The sequence below is a fragment of the Camellia sinensis genome, chromosome 14, assembly GCF_055761805.1.
Source record: "Camellia sinensis isolate YWXY chromosome 14, ASM5576180v1, whole genome shotgun sequence".
NCBI classification, from domain to species: domain Eukaryota; kingdom Viridiplantae; phylum Streptophyta; class Magnoliopsida; order Ericales; family Theaceae; genus Camellia; species Camellia sinensis.
This window is the reverse complement of record NC_138974.1, coordinates 104,389,036-104,406,000: the sequence shown is the minus strand read 5'-3', so window position 1 is coordinate 104,406,000 and position 16,965 is coordinate 104,389,036. Positions and strand designations below refer to the sequence as shown.

General features: G+C 41.5%; 1 protein-coding gene across 1 annotated transcript; it reads left to right on the top strand.

The window, feature by feature from the left end:
* Positions 1–270: 270 nt before the first annotated feature.
* Positions 271–2,179, top strand: LOC145807218 (uncharacterized). The gene is made up of 3 exons (XM_082905162.1): positions 271–622; positions 1,129–1,285; positions 2,113–2,179. The coding sequence occupies exons 1-3, from the start codon at positions 271–273 to the stop codon at positions 2,177–2,179; spliced, it is 576 nt and encodes a 191-aa protein (XP_082761288.1).
* The last annotated feature ends 14,786 nt before the right edge of the window (positions 2,180–16,965 follow it).

The following is a 16,965-nucleotide window of genomic DNA, read 5'->3' as shown; positions in this document are numbered from 1 at the left end:
GGTAGATCACCCAGTAGAGGGAAATGAAGCAATGGAGTACTTTTTCCCACATGAAGATATTCTACAAATAGATGAGAAAACGTAGACGATGTACTTTGACGGAGCAGCTAATCAATATGGTTATGGAATCGGTGTGTTGTTGATAGCACCCGATGACTCCCAAATACCCTTAGCCTTCAAGCAGAGTATGAGGCCTGTATTGCTAGTTTAGAAGCCGCCCTAGAACTAGGGGCAAAAAAGTTGGACGTCATCGGGGATTTGAACTTGGTTATGTCTCATGCCAACAGAGATTGGCGGGTTAAAGAGGAGAAAATGAAGGTTTACCATCAGGCCTTGGATATGTTAATTGCGAGGTTTGAAAAGCTAACGTTTACCCACCTAGTAAGGGAGAACAATCGGTTTGCTGACGCACTAGAAACTTTATCTTCAATGGTAAACATTCCATTGGGAGTCAGGATGCGTCTGATCATTATTGAACAGAAGTACATGCCGGCCTATGAAACTATTGTCGTGATAGATGAGGCTTCAGACGAGAACCCCTGGTACTACAATATTTGGAATTTGCTAGAAAAGGAGGCATATCTACCAGGAGCAAATGCCAAGGATAAAAGAGGGATACAGTGTCTGGCCGTCCAATTTATCATTTGCAGAGGCAAGTTGTACAAAAGAGGCCATTTGGGAATATATAAACTGTGTGTTGAGGAAGAAGAAGGAAAACATCTTATGGAGACCATTCATGGGAGTGAGTGCGGAGCCCACATGAATGGTGTGATGCTAGCTCGAAAAATCCTTAGACAAGGCTACTACTGGTCAACCATGGAAGAGGATTGTATTGGTTTTGTTCAGCACTGCCACAAATGCCAGATTCATGCCAATCACATGATCATTCCGCCATTGAAGCTCTACAACATGACTTCACCATGGCCATTCTCTGTTTAGGGATAGATGTTACCAGCATAGTTACGCCAAAAGGGTCAAATGGACATGAATTCATCTTGGTAGCGATCGACTACTTCACCAAATGGGTGGAGGCCTAGTCCTACTCTGTGCTAAAGGCGTTGCATGTGGCTAAGTTCATCAAGAACAATATCATCTGTCGATACGAAGTCTCAAACGAGATCATTTCAGATAATGGCTCGCACTTCAAGCAAGAGGTGTTGGATCTGCTTGAGAAATGTGTGGCTTTCCACAAGTCTTCAACATACAAGCCACAGATCAATGGAGCTGTTGAGGCCATGAACCAAAATATTAAGAATATCTTACGGAAGATGGTGGAAACCTACAGGTATTGGCCAGATAAATTGCCATTTGCACTTTGGGGCTACAGAACATCAATCTGAACGTTTGTAGGGGCAACCCCTTATTCTCTCGTTTATGGGATGGAGGTTGTTTTTCCAATCGAAATTGAAGTCCTGTCGCTATGAGTTATGGTTGAGTGTCAGATAGCGGAGGTGGACTAGCAGCAGAGCGAGTTTGAGGAATTAATGTTGTTTGATGAGAGAAGGTTGAAGGCTTTGTATCATGTCCAAGGTTGCCAACGCCGAATTGCCAAGGCTTTAAACAAGAAAGTTAAGTCCAGAAACCTTAAAGAAGGAGACATGGTGCTAAAGGATAACCGGGCTCCCATCCACAACCCTAGGGGCAAGTTCAAACCCAATTGGACCGGTCCTTATATCATCAAATCTATTTGGTCAGGTGCGGCGATTATTCCCATGGACCTAGATGGCCTGGAATTTTCATAGCCAATCAATACGGACAAGTTGAAAAAATATTACCCTTGAGAGGCTCGCTAGGCCGAAAACCCAAAAGGGCGACCTAGGCAAAAGTTAGAGCATAAAAGAATTAGAAATAAAGAGAAACTGAGCTCGTAAGGTTGAAAACCCTAAAAGGCGACTTTGGTAAAACTTAGAGCACAAAAGAAGAGAGTTTATACTCGAGTGACCCAGAACCGAACTATATATGGCCTGATTCCCCTCTCTGGGATACGTAGCAACTTCATCCGAAAGTTCGGCAGTCACCATCTCCAACTCAACTATCCTATTCATTCATATTTGATCAGGTCATCTTTCTCCATTATCAATTAGTTCAATTGTGGGATCTTTATATTGGCAGAAGGGCCGGTGTGGCCGATGCAGTTATAGGCAGTTGTGATCTTCTGATTTGGGCCTGTTCATCTTGAGGGTTGATTCCATGTGTGTCAGGTGGTGATCATTCCCAAAAACAGTTTTGAAGAGTTTTAATTAAAGCTGATTTTTTTCAAAATTTTACCCTTTTACAACTTGGACCATTTTTGGGACCGAAAGGAAAATTTTCAGTACCCGCAACTTTAATTACATTGATTTCAACACAAGTACATTCTCTAACTCTTTGATTTAACAGAGCTGTTTTTACATTATAAAACTTGAAAAGAAAGATCAAAGCAATAAAACTAGGGGCACAGTTAAGTCAGGTAGCTCTATGTCTCCTGCTTGCACTCTGCGGAAGTTTCCGCAGCTAAAGATGGCCCAACTTATTCTTCGTCTTCAAGCCAAGCTAAACACTCGTCAGAAAGGGCATAACCGAAGCCAGGGGCAGGGGCCCGAAGCTCCCTTGCCCTCTAGGTAGTAAGGTATCGAGGCAAGTGTGAACCACGAATAAGAAATGAAGCCAGGTATTCCATCTCCTACCCTGGACGTGTCTAATCATAGCCAAACTGGGGTCTAAACCGCAAGGAGAAATAAAACACGCAATGTGTGAGGCCAATCAATTGTATGCCCAGCTACCGAGACATGTTGTAGCTCATCTAAACCAAATTAAGCCAGGGGCAATGCCAAGTTATGCCAGCTGCAGATTTGCTGCACATCCAATGACACCATAACCCCTTTGAGAGGAAATCGACTAGCCATTGCCGAAAGAAGCAAGCTCGAACCGAGTACTCGGGGCAAAGGTCCAGTACTTGCAGTTTATCCATCAACCATACCTGGGAAGGGATAAAAAATAAGAGAGATTAAAGAATAGAGAGGTGTACGATGAGAGAAAAGTAAACAAGAGGTTATGATTTAAAAACAAAGATTGAGTGTCGAGTGATGTAAGAATTATAAATTAGCAGGGTAGGAAATAATACCTGGAGAAGTAGCAGACTCCCTGCTAACCAGTAGTCTCTCCCCAATGGAAAGCATCTAGGCCAGTCAAGATTTTGGCTAGTGCCAAACCCATACAACTCTTGCCCTCTTTCTGACATTGGGCCACTTCAATCAACCGGATGCTAGCTCCGCTAAAACTAAGGGTAAGGAGGAATTGTGCAAGAAGGCATAAACAAATAGCATGTTGCCAATGGCCTCGCCAGAGAAGGTCACTCCTGTCTCCAATAGCAGAAAATCAATGAACTAAGCCGAGGATGTCTAGCTTCCCATCATGTGCCAAAGACTGAGCCTCGTGTAATGTTAGCCCACACATCCATCCCAAAGCTTGGGCATGACCAAAACGGGGCAGCAGCATGATTTCTTTGTCGCATCAGGATTCCATCAATACTTGAAATTCTTCGATCTTTGAACATGTCTCTTGTGATCCAAAGCGAAACACATGAGTGATCGGGTTCCAACATTGAACAATGGCATGGAGGAATGGAAAGAAAAGAGAAGTGCGGCTCAGTGGAAAAAGGGCGTTTACGCTGAAACTGCAAAAGTTCACCTTTTTCGAGCCATCCAAAGTGGCTACCCAATCTTGGATCCTATTGTTGAACAGTGTCTCCATCTTGAGAGAAAAATACCAAAGACTTTCTATTCTACCAAAAAAATAGCAGAGGATCACCATTTACAGAGGTTGAGAAGGAGCAGTGCATAACAGCGGGATAGCACTAACAACCCTTTTTTTTTAAGCCCAACAGTGCCTCAATGAAGCCCGACGTTGCCTATTTGGGCCTAGCCGAGTCTAAATGAGGGCCCAGATCAGTGCAATTTCAGATAAGGCTGGTCTTTGTCCTAGTGTACCACGGTTGTGTTTTAAGTCTTGCTTTGTTTGTACCAAATGTTTTTTAGTATTTTTGAGTTGTGTTCATTTTTGTTTTCCTGTTATCGAGTTGTATTTTGCATTTTGTCTGGTTGTGGTTGCTATCCAACTCAAGAATGAATGTAAGAGCAGATATTCGTTGGTTTAAGCCTTCTGCGAAGTTACCATACAAAGGTTACGCCATTCATCACATGCCATTCATCACATATTGTACAAGGAGATTGCTCAAAAATTTGTCTTTTATAACTAGCGGGTCCAACCCCAATCATCATTTTACAAAGCAACAAAAAAATCCTTCAAAAACAAAAGGGTCTATCTAAAGCTAGTCTTTAATTACAAAGCAAACAAAACAAAAACAAGAAATCATCATCATCAACAGTAACCCATCCTCACTCTCTTCCTTCTCGGCTGCGGAGGCGGTGCATTGCTGTTATCGCTGGGATGCTAGACTGCATGTCAACTGCCTCCCCCCTCCTCCTCAGAAGTCGTGTACTCCACAAAGGACTCCTCGGGAGGTGAGCGTTGCCTCACTCTGGCTCTCTCCCAGTCAGCTCCTCCTTTATCCCTCACTAGGCCCCGTCTCTGTCTCCTAGCTAGAAAAGGTCCTACAGGTGCAATTGGTGCTAGCTCAAGGTGAAAAGAGAGAGGGGGAGTATAGATATCAGAATAGGCCAATAAAGTTATGAGCAGGACTGTCATGACTATAAACTAGGGAGCAAAAGCGTACCTCAATCCCATGAGTGGCCAGAACAGTCTGTCTCCTCTGTACCATTAGAAGTAGTCGGTCAATCATCCGGAGAATGTCATCAGCATATGCCATGGGTACCTGTAAAAGGAAAGAGGATTTGAGAACAGTGGACAGAAATGATAGAGGGCAGTGAAAACATAAAGTAACACAATGGGCAAAAATAGGAAGAAGTGTGTACCTGCTCGACACCAGGAGCCATCACCAATCTGTGATTCTTCTCCTCAATATGCTCAAGAGAGATCTGCTCGATCACCCATCTAGCCGCATGTATACAACCTTAATCGGAATCACAAGAAACCCGGGAGTGGGAGCGCTGGAGAGAGCGCCTCTAGCAGCAACAGCAGCAACCTCTAGAATAGCATGGGCCATGCCATGGGTAAGAGGCGCCATCACCCAAGTCTATAAGAAAGTGGTGAAGTTGCCAGGCTCATGATGCCGGTCACCATCCTCTCCCAACATCAGGAGGTCAATCTGAGGACTGTCATGAAGATCATCCACTACCCTCAAGCCAAGAGGAGGAGGATGTGGAATGTCTGAATCCGCTCCCCCTCATGTCTGGCGGATGAACCTCTCCCCCAGGTAAGAAGCTAAGCCAGAGGGGCCCTCAAACAGAATCTGCATGGTAAAGGTGTGCCATGCAACAACCTAGGTCACCCTTGCTGTCTGAGGGATACCCACCAAGGGGTGCCAGTCAACCTGTGGAAGCAGATGTCAAATGCTAAGGATCTAAGTAGTATGGAAACACAATATGGAAACAACCATTTAAGAAGAAATATATGAGAACAACAATGCAGTGCAAAAATAGTGCAGTGAAAATAGTACAGTATGAAAACAGTGCAGTATGGAAATAGCAATAGTTTGAGAATAACAGCAGTAGTCTACGCGGCGGCGGCGCTCGAATCAGGAGTTGTAGTATCGGGAGCAGGGTATTGACAACTCAATCGGCCTCACCGGAACCGAAGCTAGAGAGGTGAAATATGTGTAAGCCTATAGCTGCAAGCAGAAAAAGATAGATGAAGTAAATGAGCAGATAAACAGGAAATACAAAGCAAAGATGAGCAGGAAATGCAAAATTGAAAAAAATGTAAAGCTGCACCAAAAAAGTAAGTGTGAGGTGTACCTCCCAAACTCTCCAGTAGCCACCCAGTGAATCCACCTTGCAGCCGGATATGGAGTTCATATAGCAGTATAAGGTGGGCAAGCCGGCGCCACCCCAATCATACTCTGTCACCTGTGGTAGGTGCACCAGGGCCCCAAAAGATATAACCCCACGGTATTTTCCCTATTCGCAAATAAGGTAGCACTGAGGAGATACATAAGGAAGTCGCAGGTATACTGGGCGACCTCATCTGGAGTAGCGGGTTAAAATTGAAGAATTGATCAAAGAACCAACTATACCTCACCATCCCGTGACTGGTGGTGTCTGGGATCACCTCAAGGAGCTGACACTATGCGACTCACCACTGCGTCATATCAGGATCACATAAGATCGGGCCGCCAACCCTAACCCACAGGCCAGTGAGCATCGCAAAATCGTACAGGGACAGAGTCAAATCCCCGATCGATGAGAAGTGGAACGAGTCCATAGTGTCCCACCACCTCTCTACCATGGCCCTGTATAATGACTCAGCCCTCATCCGTATGAGCCCTGAACAGAAGGGCCCAAAATCGGCAGCATCAACCAGTGTGTGGACCTCTATGGAAAGCCTCTCATACCAGCGCCGGGGGCTGGATATGGATCCAAAGCCACCAATCCTCCTATATATCACCTATAAATGGGGAGTGTATGTAGCATTAATCAGTGGTCTGCTTATGAGATTCAACATGTGTACAAAACAAAGGGAAAGTTGCTTACCGTGGAGGCATCGGCAGACAAGTGCCCCGTGGGTTCTCACAGTAGGATGTACTCATCTATCCTTGGGATGAGGCCCTCAAATCTCAAAATACCGCCTGGGAGCGGAGCATGTATACGTGGTTGGTAGGTGGCCGCATCAAATGGCCTATCAACGAGAGGAGGCACCACGAAAATGTCCTCGGCCTCTATATCCACACCTAAGATAGCCTCAATACCAATGGCAGGGTTTGGGATGGGAACCTCGTCACTAGCCACATAGAGAGAGTGAAAAAAATTGAAGAAAAAGTGAGGGGATGGGTGAAAATGGGTAAAAACCCCAAATCCAAACCCTAGAAAAGAGAAAGTAAAGAGGAGGTAAAAAATCAAAGGGGAAAACAAGAAAGGTGTGGCCAAATGTGAGAGAAATCAAAGGAAAAACTCAAACTCCACTAAATCAAGATTTGTTCGGTTCAAAATATAGAGGGAACGGGGTTTCAAAGGAAAAATTGTGAGGGTTGTCGAGTAACTCAAGGAAAGGGGAAACCTTGAAAGAAAGTAAATTAGAGAAAGAAGAGAGGGAGTTTCGGATGGAAGTGTGTGACAAAATAAGGGTTAAGTTGGTTTAAAACAACCATGGCTCACGGGATGCCAGAAACTGCCCTTGAGACTATCAAGGCCCGGTCGGCTTTATTGAAGCCTGGTCGTGCTTCATTGAGTCCCGACCGGCTCTTAATGTGAATTTAGTTTATTTTTTTATTTTACTTTATTTCTTGTATTATGAAGTTTTAATCTGAAAAATAAACAAAAGCAAACAGAAAAACAATGAAGAAGAAGAGAAAAAAACAAAGAGATCAAAAAAAGGAAAAAATCAAAATAAAGAAGGAAGGGAATAGAAGCAAAGATATAAAAAGATAAGGAAAGGGAAAATAGAGGCATTGCATTCATTCTATTTTGTTCTATTGCATGACTTCATGATTTGTTACTTTAATTCGTTCTTTTATTTCATAACACACGATATTGTGTGCATTCAGCGGAGTTCCAGACAAAATCATTTGCGCCACAGTAAAATCATCATCCATTTTACCATCAAATTGGAATGCAGTGTGTTCAAATTAAAGCCCATTATTTTAACACATTGGCAAATTGTCTTTCACCTTACTACGTTGCTTTGATTGTTTTGATTTTATGTCTCTTTGTGTAGAATTCGTGTTCACTTCTTTGTCACTTCTCTAATTCATGTTAATGCGTTGCATCTTGACTTGAGTTATCTCCGTAAGCCTTATGGCTTCACTTCCGAGGCCTTCCCGAGAATGAGATAATTTCACTTCAGAGTTTGTCTGCTTCTAAATTTGGTTGCTTATGCATTATTCTGATCTCCTCCTCTTGCGTGCGTTGTGTGAGGATTGTTTATCTCAGTTAACAACATCGAGTGTGCCCAGTGTTCACACCATCCTCCTCCTCTCGTATGAGACACGTTAAGATTGTCCAATTCAGTTAAAAATAATAGGTGCGCCTATTTGTTCACACCACTTCTCCTCCTATGGCGTACGACGCGTTAGCATTGTTTACCCTGGTTAAAAACAACTAGTGCACCTGTTTGTTCACACCACTTCTCCTCCTATCACGTGTGATGCGCTAGGATTGTTTACCATGGTTAAAAATAATAGGTGCGCCTATTTGTTCACGCCACCTCTCCTCCTATCGCGTGCGACGTGTTAGGATTGTTTACCCTACTTAAAAACAACAGGTGCACCTGTTTATTCACACCACCTCTCCTCCTATCACGTGCGACGCGTTCGGATCGTTTACCCTAGTTAAAAATAATAGGTGCACCTGTTTGTTCACACCACTTCTCCTTCTATCGCATGCGACGTGTTAGGATTGTTTACCCTAGTCAAAAATAATAGGTGTGCCTGTTTTTTCACACCACTTCTCCTCCTATCGCATTCGACGCATTAGCATTATTTGCCTCAGTTAAAAACATTGGGCGTGTCCCAATGTTCATACCACATTTCCTCCTCTCGCGTGCGATACGTGAGGATTGTTTATCTCGATTAAAAATAATGGATGCACCTGTTGTTCACACCACCTTTCCTTCTCTCGCGTGTGACGCGTGAGAATTGTTTACCTTGGTTAAAAACGAAAGGTGCGCCTATTTGTTTACACCGCTTTTCCTCTTTTCGTGTGAGACACATTAAAATCTCGAGTTACTTGGTTAAAATGTTAGGTTCGCCTGGGGTTTACACCACCCTCCGCCCTCTTTGTGTGAGACGCGGTTTGGCATGGAGCGTTTTGCCCACTCCACGTGCAATGTAGTCTGGCTTATATCTTTTTCACCCTTCCTATGTGAGGTGTAGTTAGGTCTATTTTCTTTTACGTGAGATGTAGTTTGGTTTGTGCTTTCTTTGTCCTTTCCACGTGAGACGTGCCTGTTTATTCACTTCTTTCTATGTGAGAAACGGCGGGGTTTATTTTGCTTTGATTTACATTTTCATTCAAATACTACGTTCTTGTTTAGATTGTAGCATTGCTTCATTTACATTCGAATGTTTCATTGCATTGTTTCATTGGTGTTTCATTGCATGATCATAGGTTGTTTGCAGAATTTTGTTTTTGCATTTTTTCCCTTGAGTTCAATCTTTGCATTGATGTCTTGATTTCTTGCCTAAGCCTTACGGCCTTGTCAAAATGGCTTATCTCTGGGCCTTGACATTCACTCACGTCACTTTATGACTTCGAGCTCTGTCAAAGAGGGGCAACTGTAGACACCCCATTTTTGACCACCCCCAAGGCTCGTGCGCTTTGCCTAGTACACTCGATGATGAAAGTGGTGTTGTACGTGATTCGAGGTCTCAACGACGGGGCTATGTTTAAGCTCCAAAACAATCTCAAACCTTCCATATTCCCACTATTTATGCCTCAGAAATCCATTTTACACAATGTGCCACCCTATGCTGAGTCTGAAGGAGAGAGACAAGGGATCACATTAAGGCCCGGTCGTGCCTCATTCGGAGCGAGAAACACTATTCTAGGTGGGAGCCCACCAGCTATCTATTTTTGAAGATATTTAAGACCTCTTTTGCTCTAATTCTATAAAAACGGAGTTGTATCCCTGTTTTGAGGGATGAACAAATTCTAAAAAGCTTATATATCTTTTTGAGAGTTCCTTCTTATTATACAAGCAACCTTTGAGCAAGCTTACCACCTTTAACCTATATCCATACACCATATACGCCTTCACACCTTAGCCTTGGAACCTTGGTTGAGCCTTGAGCATCACAATTCAAGCTTGAGAGTGTGTTTGGACCAAATTTGATTCACAAACAAAGAGCTTACCTTTCTTGAGAGGGATAAGCTTACTATCTCTTCTCTTGCTCTCTTCGCTATCTCTTGCTATCTAGTTCTTGTACTTTTGTATTGTTTTGATCCTTTTTCAAGTGTCTAAGCTTGGGTTTGGATAGCTACCAATGGGTAGAAAAAGTTAACACTCTTTGTTACACCTTCACCTATGGCTCAAACCCTTGTTTTTACACCTTTTTCTTTGTTTTCTAAATTGATTTTCAAAGTTTAAAAGAGGTTAAAAATCATGCTTTGAGGTTTCAAAAGTGGAGGGGTTAGCCACCTCTCCTTGTTCTTGCTTACTAGCCTTATTTTCTTTCTTTGTTGCTTAGTTTTTTGGGCTTTTTTATGCACTTTGAGCCACTGTTTTTCACCCATTGAGGGCTATTTTGGGGCTGTCCTAGGTTGTTTAATTAATTCATGCTTTGATTAGTTTTCTTGTTGTCTCATATGTTCGCATATATAACTTGTTGTATGTTGTTCTTGGCCTTTCTTTATTTAATTTCCATGTTTAAGAACCTCATTTTAACAAGCAACCTATCATCCATTTCTTTCATTTGAGAGTTGTTTCAACCGATTGATGGTAATTCAAAACATGAGCTAGAGATCTATGCTTATTGGCTTAATCTCTACGGAGGTTCATCGCCAACGGCATAGTCTCTCTTTCATGTTGAGAATCACTTCCCGTTTGACATGCCTCTTGTTTAGTGGACATAATCATCACCTTGGATTTAATGGACTAAAAAATGGAATGCTCTAAAAATTGCTAAAATGAACCTATCCACATAAAGAAAATGAGTTGTATTACTTGGATTCAGCCGAACGTTATGTCGAGTCTATTGTGTCAATGGTTGTCTTACATCAATTCATGATGTTTCAATGGGCCTTGAAGCGCTCCTGCCTCCCTCTTTGAGCTTACTCCATGATAGGAGAGAGGGGTGGTTATTGATTCATTGCATTCATTAATTTTTGTCCAAAATCATGCCCTAACTCATCAAGCCATCAATTTGCTCATTGACGGTTTTGGAAATGACTTCGTTCTTTTCTTGTGGCTTACCATGAGAGAGAAGACTAGAAAGGACAAACACAGTTCAAAATAACTCTATCTGCACTATTTTCACTTCAGAGCACAAAAATAGGATTTTGCATGAAATTAAGGCACGTCCGGCCTAATTTGGGCCCGACCGAGCTTCATTGGGGGCTGGCCAGCCATCAATGTTTGGTAAGGCAGTGTGTTTGGCAGAAGCAGAGGGCAGTGACTGAAGGTGAAATAGGGCAAATTCCAAGGAAGGCAGACAGAGTTACTTCTGAAACCGCTACGAGCATGCCATCCTTGTGCTTCCATTGTAAATTGTAAATTAATGATCTAAATAATGTTGTAATTATCATCATCATAATTGATATTGTTGTAGCAATGATTCGTTAGATAGTTAGCTTATTCGTTAGATAGTTAATTATAGCTTAGCTAGTTAGTTATTTATCCATTCACTTGGCTTTGTAATAATTCGTTTAAAGTCGGACATTCAAACACTCATTCGGACCCTCTTGTGCGAGGGCTAACATGTAATAAGTTGTATGTCTTCCAACCCCACGTCTTTCTCCCTTTTACTTATTTACTTACGATGGTTAGTCTAGAACATCATTTTTCAAATTAGCATCTTATGTTTTGCATCCATTATCTTGCATGCATCCAAGGTTCAGCTCATCATACTAACCAAATGTTTAAAATTCAATGCTTGAATACGTGATTCATCACATGTCTTGAATGGAATCATATGCCATGTTCATAGCCGAGCCTATTAAAATTATATAACGTGTGCGTTGCATTTAGTCATATTGCATTAGTTAGGACCATGCATATTTTCTAATTCTTTTGCTTTGTTTTGGCTCAGAGTACTAGGTGAGCAATTTTGAGCTTTAGCATCTTGCATCAAATGTTTGTGTTTCCATATCAAGCATATTTCCATAAGGCTAATTGCTTAAATGATATACTTACTTGAATGCCTGTGGATGGGGGCTAATTGCCAAAATTAGGACAAATTGATTAATGTACAAACTCACCTTTTCAAGTGACGAGTATAAAAAATAATTTTCAAACAAACATGAAATCAAATGTTCCAGCCTTTGCAAATTAGTCTATACTTATGTGCACCACATAGTAATATTAGTCTAATAACTGGAACAAGAGCGTGTAATGTAAATAAAAATCACATCATAATTAGTAGAGGCCGATTTTTGATCAGGCGAGTGGGGTGCTCAATTCTTGACCTTCCTCTCTCGTACCTATGTTTCCGAGCCGAGACACTTTGGTGATAACGAACTAATGGCCTTTGGCACGAGTCTCAGGTTTCCTAAATTTCTCAAAAATATTTAGGTGGCGACTTTGTAATCTGGCAAAGCAATCCATTTTTGGCATTTGATTCAAACATCGATTTTCCAAAAGAATTTCCAGATTTGGACTCTTTTTGTGTTTTCACTATTTCATATTGCACTTGTGAAATCAGATTTAGGATCACGGGAGTCCGAACTATAGAGCTAGTCATTTCCGAAAGGAGCACGAAAAGCAAGCTACAGTTAGCAACTAAATCACTGTGAATAATATTTTAGTAAAGATATTTTCATGTACTTTATTTTCTAAGTGATACTAATGTGGTAAGTTTTCCGAACTTATGATTTTGTGTTATGAATGAGCCTTCTATCTGTTTGATTCATAAAAGATCCGTAAATGTGGTTGACAAACATGAAAGCATGTGATGGACCCAAGGTCATTCTGTGCAATTGAAATGGGCAAAAGGTCATTCAGTGTAGCTGATAGGATAGACCTAAGGTCATTCTGATTATTTGATTATCTGAATATCTGATAAGTCTGAATATCTGTTATGAGTTGACCAAATGGTCATTATACAGTTGCAATGATTTGGAGCCAAGGTTGTTCCACCAAGTGTGATATGTTATGTTCTATATTTCTGTTCATGATGGACCAAAGGTCGTTCTGTTAGATATTGGTCCTGAGGTCATTCCGCTGAATAAGATTATAATGATTTTATTTATAACCTCTTTACTCTGATGTTATTCACTGGGATTTAGCTCACTCCATTATATTTGTATGTAGGTAAGCAGCAGGATACCAGCTTTAGAGGAGTTCAAAGTTTATTAAATTTTGTGAACTCAACCTTGAAGCGCCTCCCGATTGAGGCTTTTGTTCCTTTTGTTTTTGTTGGTCATGTATGACAGTGTCTATGCAAAGGTCTTTGGTTTTGTATGATAATAACTTGTGAATGATTGTGGACATGTGAGATCTTTTTGTATATGTATGGATGTGAATTATTAACATTTAGAATGTTTTTGCTCATGCCAATTATGCACAAGCTCATTGGACAAATTTTATAATTCTGCTTCCGCTTCTAGCCCCCATATAATTAAATGTGATTTGATTTCTATCTGAGGTCATAGGTAATCTCATGATTATTGGCCAGTTACGATCCAAACCTCTAGGGGCGGGTTTGGGTTGTGTAGCACGCTCCCGGGAACTCCCCGATATCCGCGCTCACGATGGCGCTAGATCTCATTTTGTTCTGAGCTACTACAGTTCAGACTCAATGTCACGGTTCTGAATCTAATCTTACAATGTGCGATGTAAGACCGATAAATGACCAAAGAGTCCAAATCCGGCAAATCATTTTTGGAAAACTGATTTTTTAGAAAGAAGTGCCAAACATGGACTGCTTTGCCAGATACGGAGTCGCCACCTAAATATTTTATTTTGGGGGAATTTACGAAACCCTGACTCGTGCCTAAGGCCATGTGTCCATCATCACCAAAGTTGCCTCAGCTCGGGAACTTGGGTACGAGAGGGGAAGGTCATGCAATGAGCACACCCGCTCGCCCGATCAAAGATCGGCCTGTACTAAGCATGATATTTTGTTTTTGAAAACACATGTGCTCTTATTCCGTTTATTTAACCTAGAATTACTATGTGATGCGCACAACATACAAGTATAAACTAGATCGCCTAAGTTGGAACAAAATATTGCATGTTTGTTTGTGAAAATGGTTTGGAGTTTGCTACTCGCAAGTAGGCTAAATCGAGGATTTTAATGAATTGTTCCAATTCAAGTAATCCAACATTCACCCACAGGCATTCAGGCAGTTTAAACAAATAAGCAGTTAGCCTCATGGCAAGCATGCTTTCATGGCAACATTAACACACATGCAGTATGCTAAAGCGTAAACACTCACAGCGTACTCTGAGCGAAAACAGAGAACTAGTTAGAAATCATGCATGATCCTGGTTTATGTTAAAATGGCTAATGCAGCACATGCGAGAATGGAACTAAAATAGGCACGGCTACCTAGAATGTCATGTGAAATGCAACTTGATACATGTATTCAACTTGGAATTTAAATACAATGCAGTCAGTATGATGCGCCGAGCCCGGTGCATGCAGTACAGATGAATGGATGCACGCATGCAAGCATAACATATGCTAAATGAAATATGCCCTAAAACTAAACCATCGTAAGCGGTTAAGTAAAAGGGAGAAAGAAATGGGGGTTGGAAGACATGCATCACACACACGTATGCTTATTACAACAATGCACCCTCTCGACGGAGGGACCGAATAAGAAGCTAATTAGCTAATCTAAGCTAATTAAACTAATTATTACAACACAATTAATTACCTACTCCTAGTTATCTAATTATTACAAAACAAATTGAAATAGCTAATGCATTAACTATTAAACGCACAAACCAAAGCGTAAACTGGCTAAACACATTAGCTAAGTAAAGCAGTAAAAGCAGGAGCTTCAGATGGAAAGGAATGCATGCATGCCCGGTCGCCTCGTTTGGAAATCCAATGCGATGCCCCCGATTTGCTCTGTTTTCATTTGTTCTCAGAACATTGCACCAAGCTCCAGAAAGCTAAAACTTCACCTTGGGAGTCCTGTGGGAGGGTGGCCGACCACTTTTGGTCTCTACAGCCACCTGCCGAACACTTTCTTTGTTGAAAGCTAGAAAAAGTGGTCGGCCAACTAGTTTTTCTGGCTGGCCAACCAGTTGTTGCTGCTGAACTGCAATTTGTTGCGACAGAGAGCAAGAAAGGGCATAGCAATGTACTTGCAAGATATGTGTGCACAACCACTCTCCCTATCATGTCATGAACTCAAGGGAGTGTGATTCTTGACCCTGGGCCACCAATCGCACATTTTAATGCTTGATGGCCGAGAGGCAAAGTTGCACAATTCAATGTAAAATGAATGCACAAGTAAACACATAAAGCCTAAACTCTATCATGTATGATCAAGAGCGTCGGCGACCGAGAATCGAGGCACATTTCATCACTCTAAGTATAAAACGTCCCTCTTTTCCCGTGTTTGGACTAACACCTATTCCAAACACAATGCAACACCAGCATGGCAAACACAATCCGACTCAAGCATGCAACTTAATGCAATACAACTTAAGCATGCAATCAAGCAAGTGACAAGTGTGCAAACATGCAATTAGCATACTAGCATACACAATGCTATGAACTACGTGGCATACACAATGCTCATGACAACTAGCATATGCAATGCAAATGGTAACTAGCATACACAATGCGATGAACATGGCATACGCAATGCTAAATTAGTCATGTAAGCAACATGGCATATTCAATGCTATGAACTACATGGCATACACAATGCACAATGGATTTAAACCAAAATGGATAGGCCTCAGCCATGCCCAAATTAGTGGCCATAACACCAAAACAAAGGCACCAAAAGACAAGGCATGCATGCACAATGCATTGGCCAACCAAGTAGGCCTAAGAGCACAACCCTCAAGAAGGCTCAAGGAGTGATAAAAGTGGAAGTGTAACAACACTAAGTGCACTGAAAACAAGTAAGAAATGATGCCAAATCATTCAAACAACACAAGTAAAGCATGCAAGAGGGCCTACGGCAAAAAGCCATTAAAGGGACTACACAAAGGGCATGCAATACATGGCACAAATTATTGAACTAATCATGGACATAGCTCAAGTAGGTCAAAACAAAGACCTAAACATGCTGAGATGAGGCTCAAAGACCTAGGCATGCAAGCATACAAGCTAAGCCATAAACTAGGTAACAATGCACAACACTCAAAGACACTTAAAGAGTGAATGAAGTGGGAACATGGCAATGCTAAAAGCTTTGAAATGTTATGTCAGATGATGCCAAATCATGTACATTACATTAATGAAGCATGCAATGGTGCTCAAAGCTTGAAGCAAGCATGAGCACTTGTACTACAAGTATGCAAGACATGAAGCATGTGATCAAGACAACCCAAAACAGTCCTAGAATATGTTAAAATAAGTCTAAAACATGCATGGAAGGAAGCCAAAATAAGCTAGCATGAGGGGCATAAGGCATGATGCATTCAAGGCAAATAAGGTGGATTACACTACACCTATTAAGACCAAGCATGGAATGACTTAAGAAAAAAAAGTTAGAGCTATATCATGGCATAATAACCCCAAAAAACACATTGAAATGATGGCTCGCAAGCTAAGGCATACGCAATGGTTCATGTTAAGGCATAAAGGGGCAAACCCTCCAACGCATTGAATAAGTGGCAAATGCAAGTGCATGAGAATGAAACATGGACTGAAATAACATAACAAGTGATTCCAAATCATTCAAATAGTCCAACTAAAGCATGCTAGCGGGCTCAATGCACAAAGCTAACAAGCTAGAATGCACTATAGCTATATAAAGCAAGTCATGCATGGCCAAAACAACCAAAATCAGAGCTAAAGCATGTTAAAACATGGACAAAAGCTTCATGAAGTTAAGCCAAAAGCATGCTAGAATGACATGTCAAGGCATGATGCATGTTAGGCTATTTCATGGAATTGCACTACAAGTGCAAGGAGCATGCAAAGGCCAACCAAACCAAACCCTAACAAAGGTATGACATGGTAAAATAAGCACAAGAACACGCTGAAATGGACTCAACATAAGCTAGAATGACATGCTACTTCATGAAGCATACAAGACTAGTTTGTGTGATTTACACTACAAG

Bases quoted from the DNA above. Each gene is read 5' to 3' on its own strand.
- LOC145807218 (XM_082905162.1), top strand. From the start codon at position 271: ATGTCTCATGCCAACAGAGATTGGCGGGTTAAAGAGGAGAAAATGAAG. The intron at 623-1,128 runs GTCTGGCCGTCC...AGATCATTTCAG, and splicing joins GGATAAAAGAGGGATACAGT to ATAATGGCTCGCACTTCAAG. The intron at 1,286-2,112 runs GTATTGGCCAGA...TTATATTGGCAG, and splicing joins AAGATGGTGGAAACCTACAG to AAGGGCCGGTGTGGCCGATG.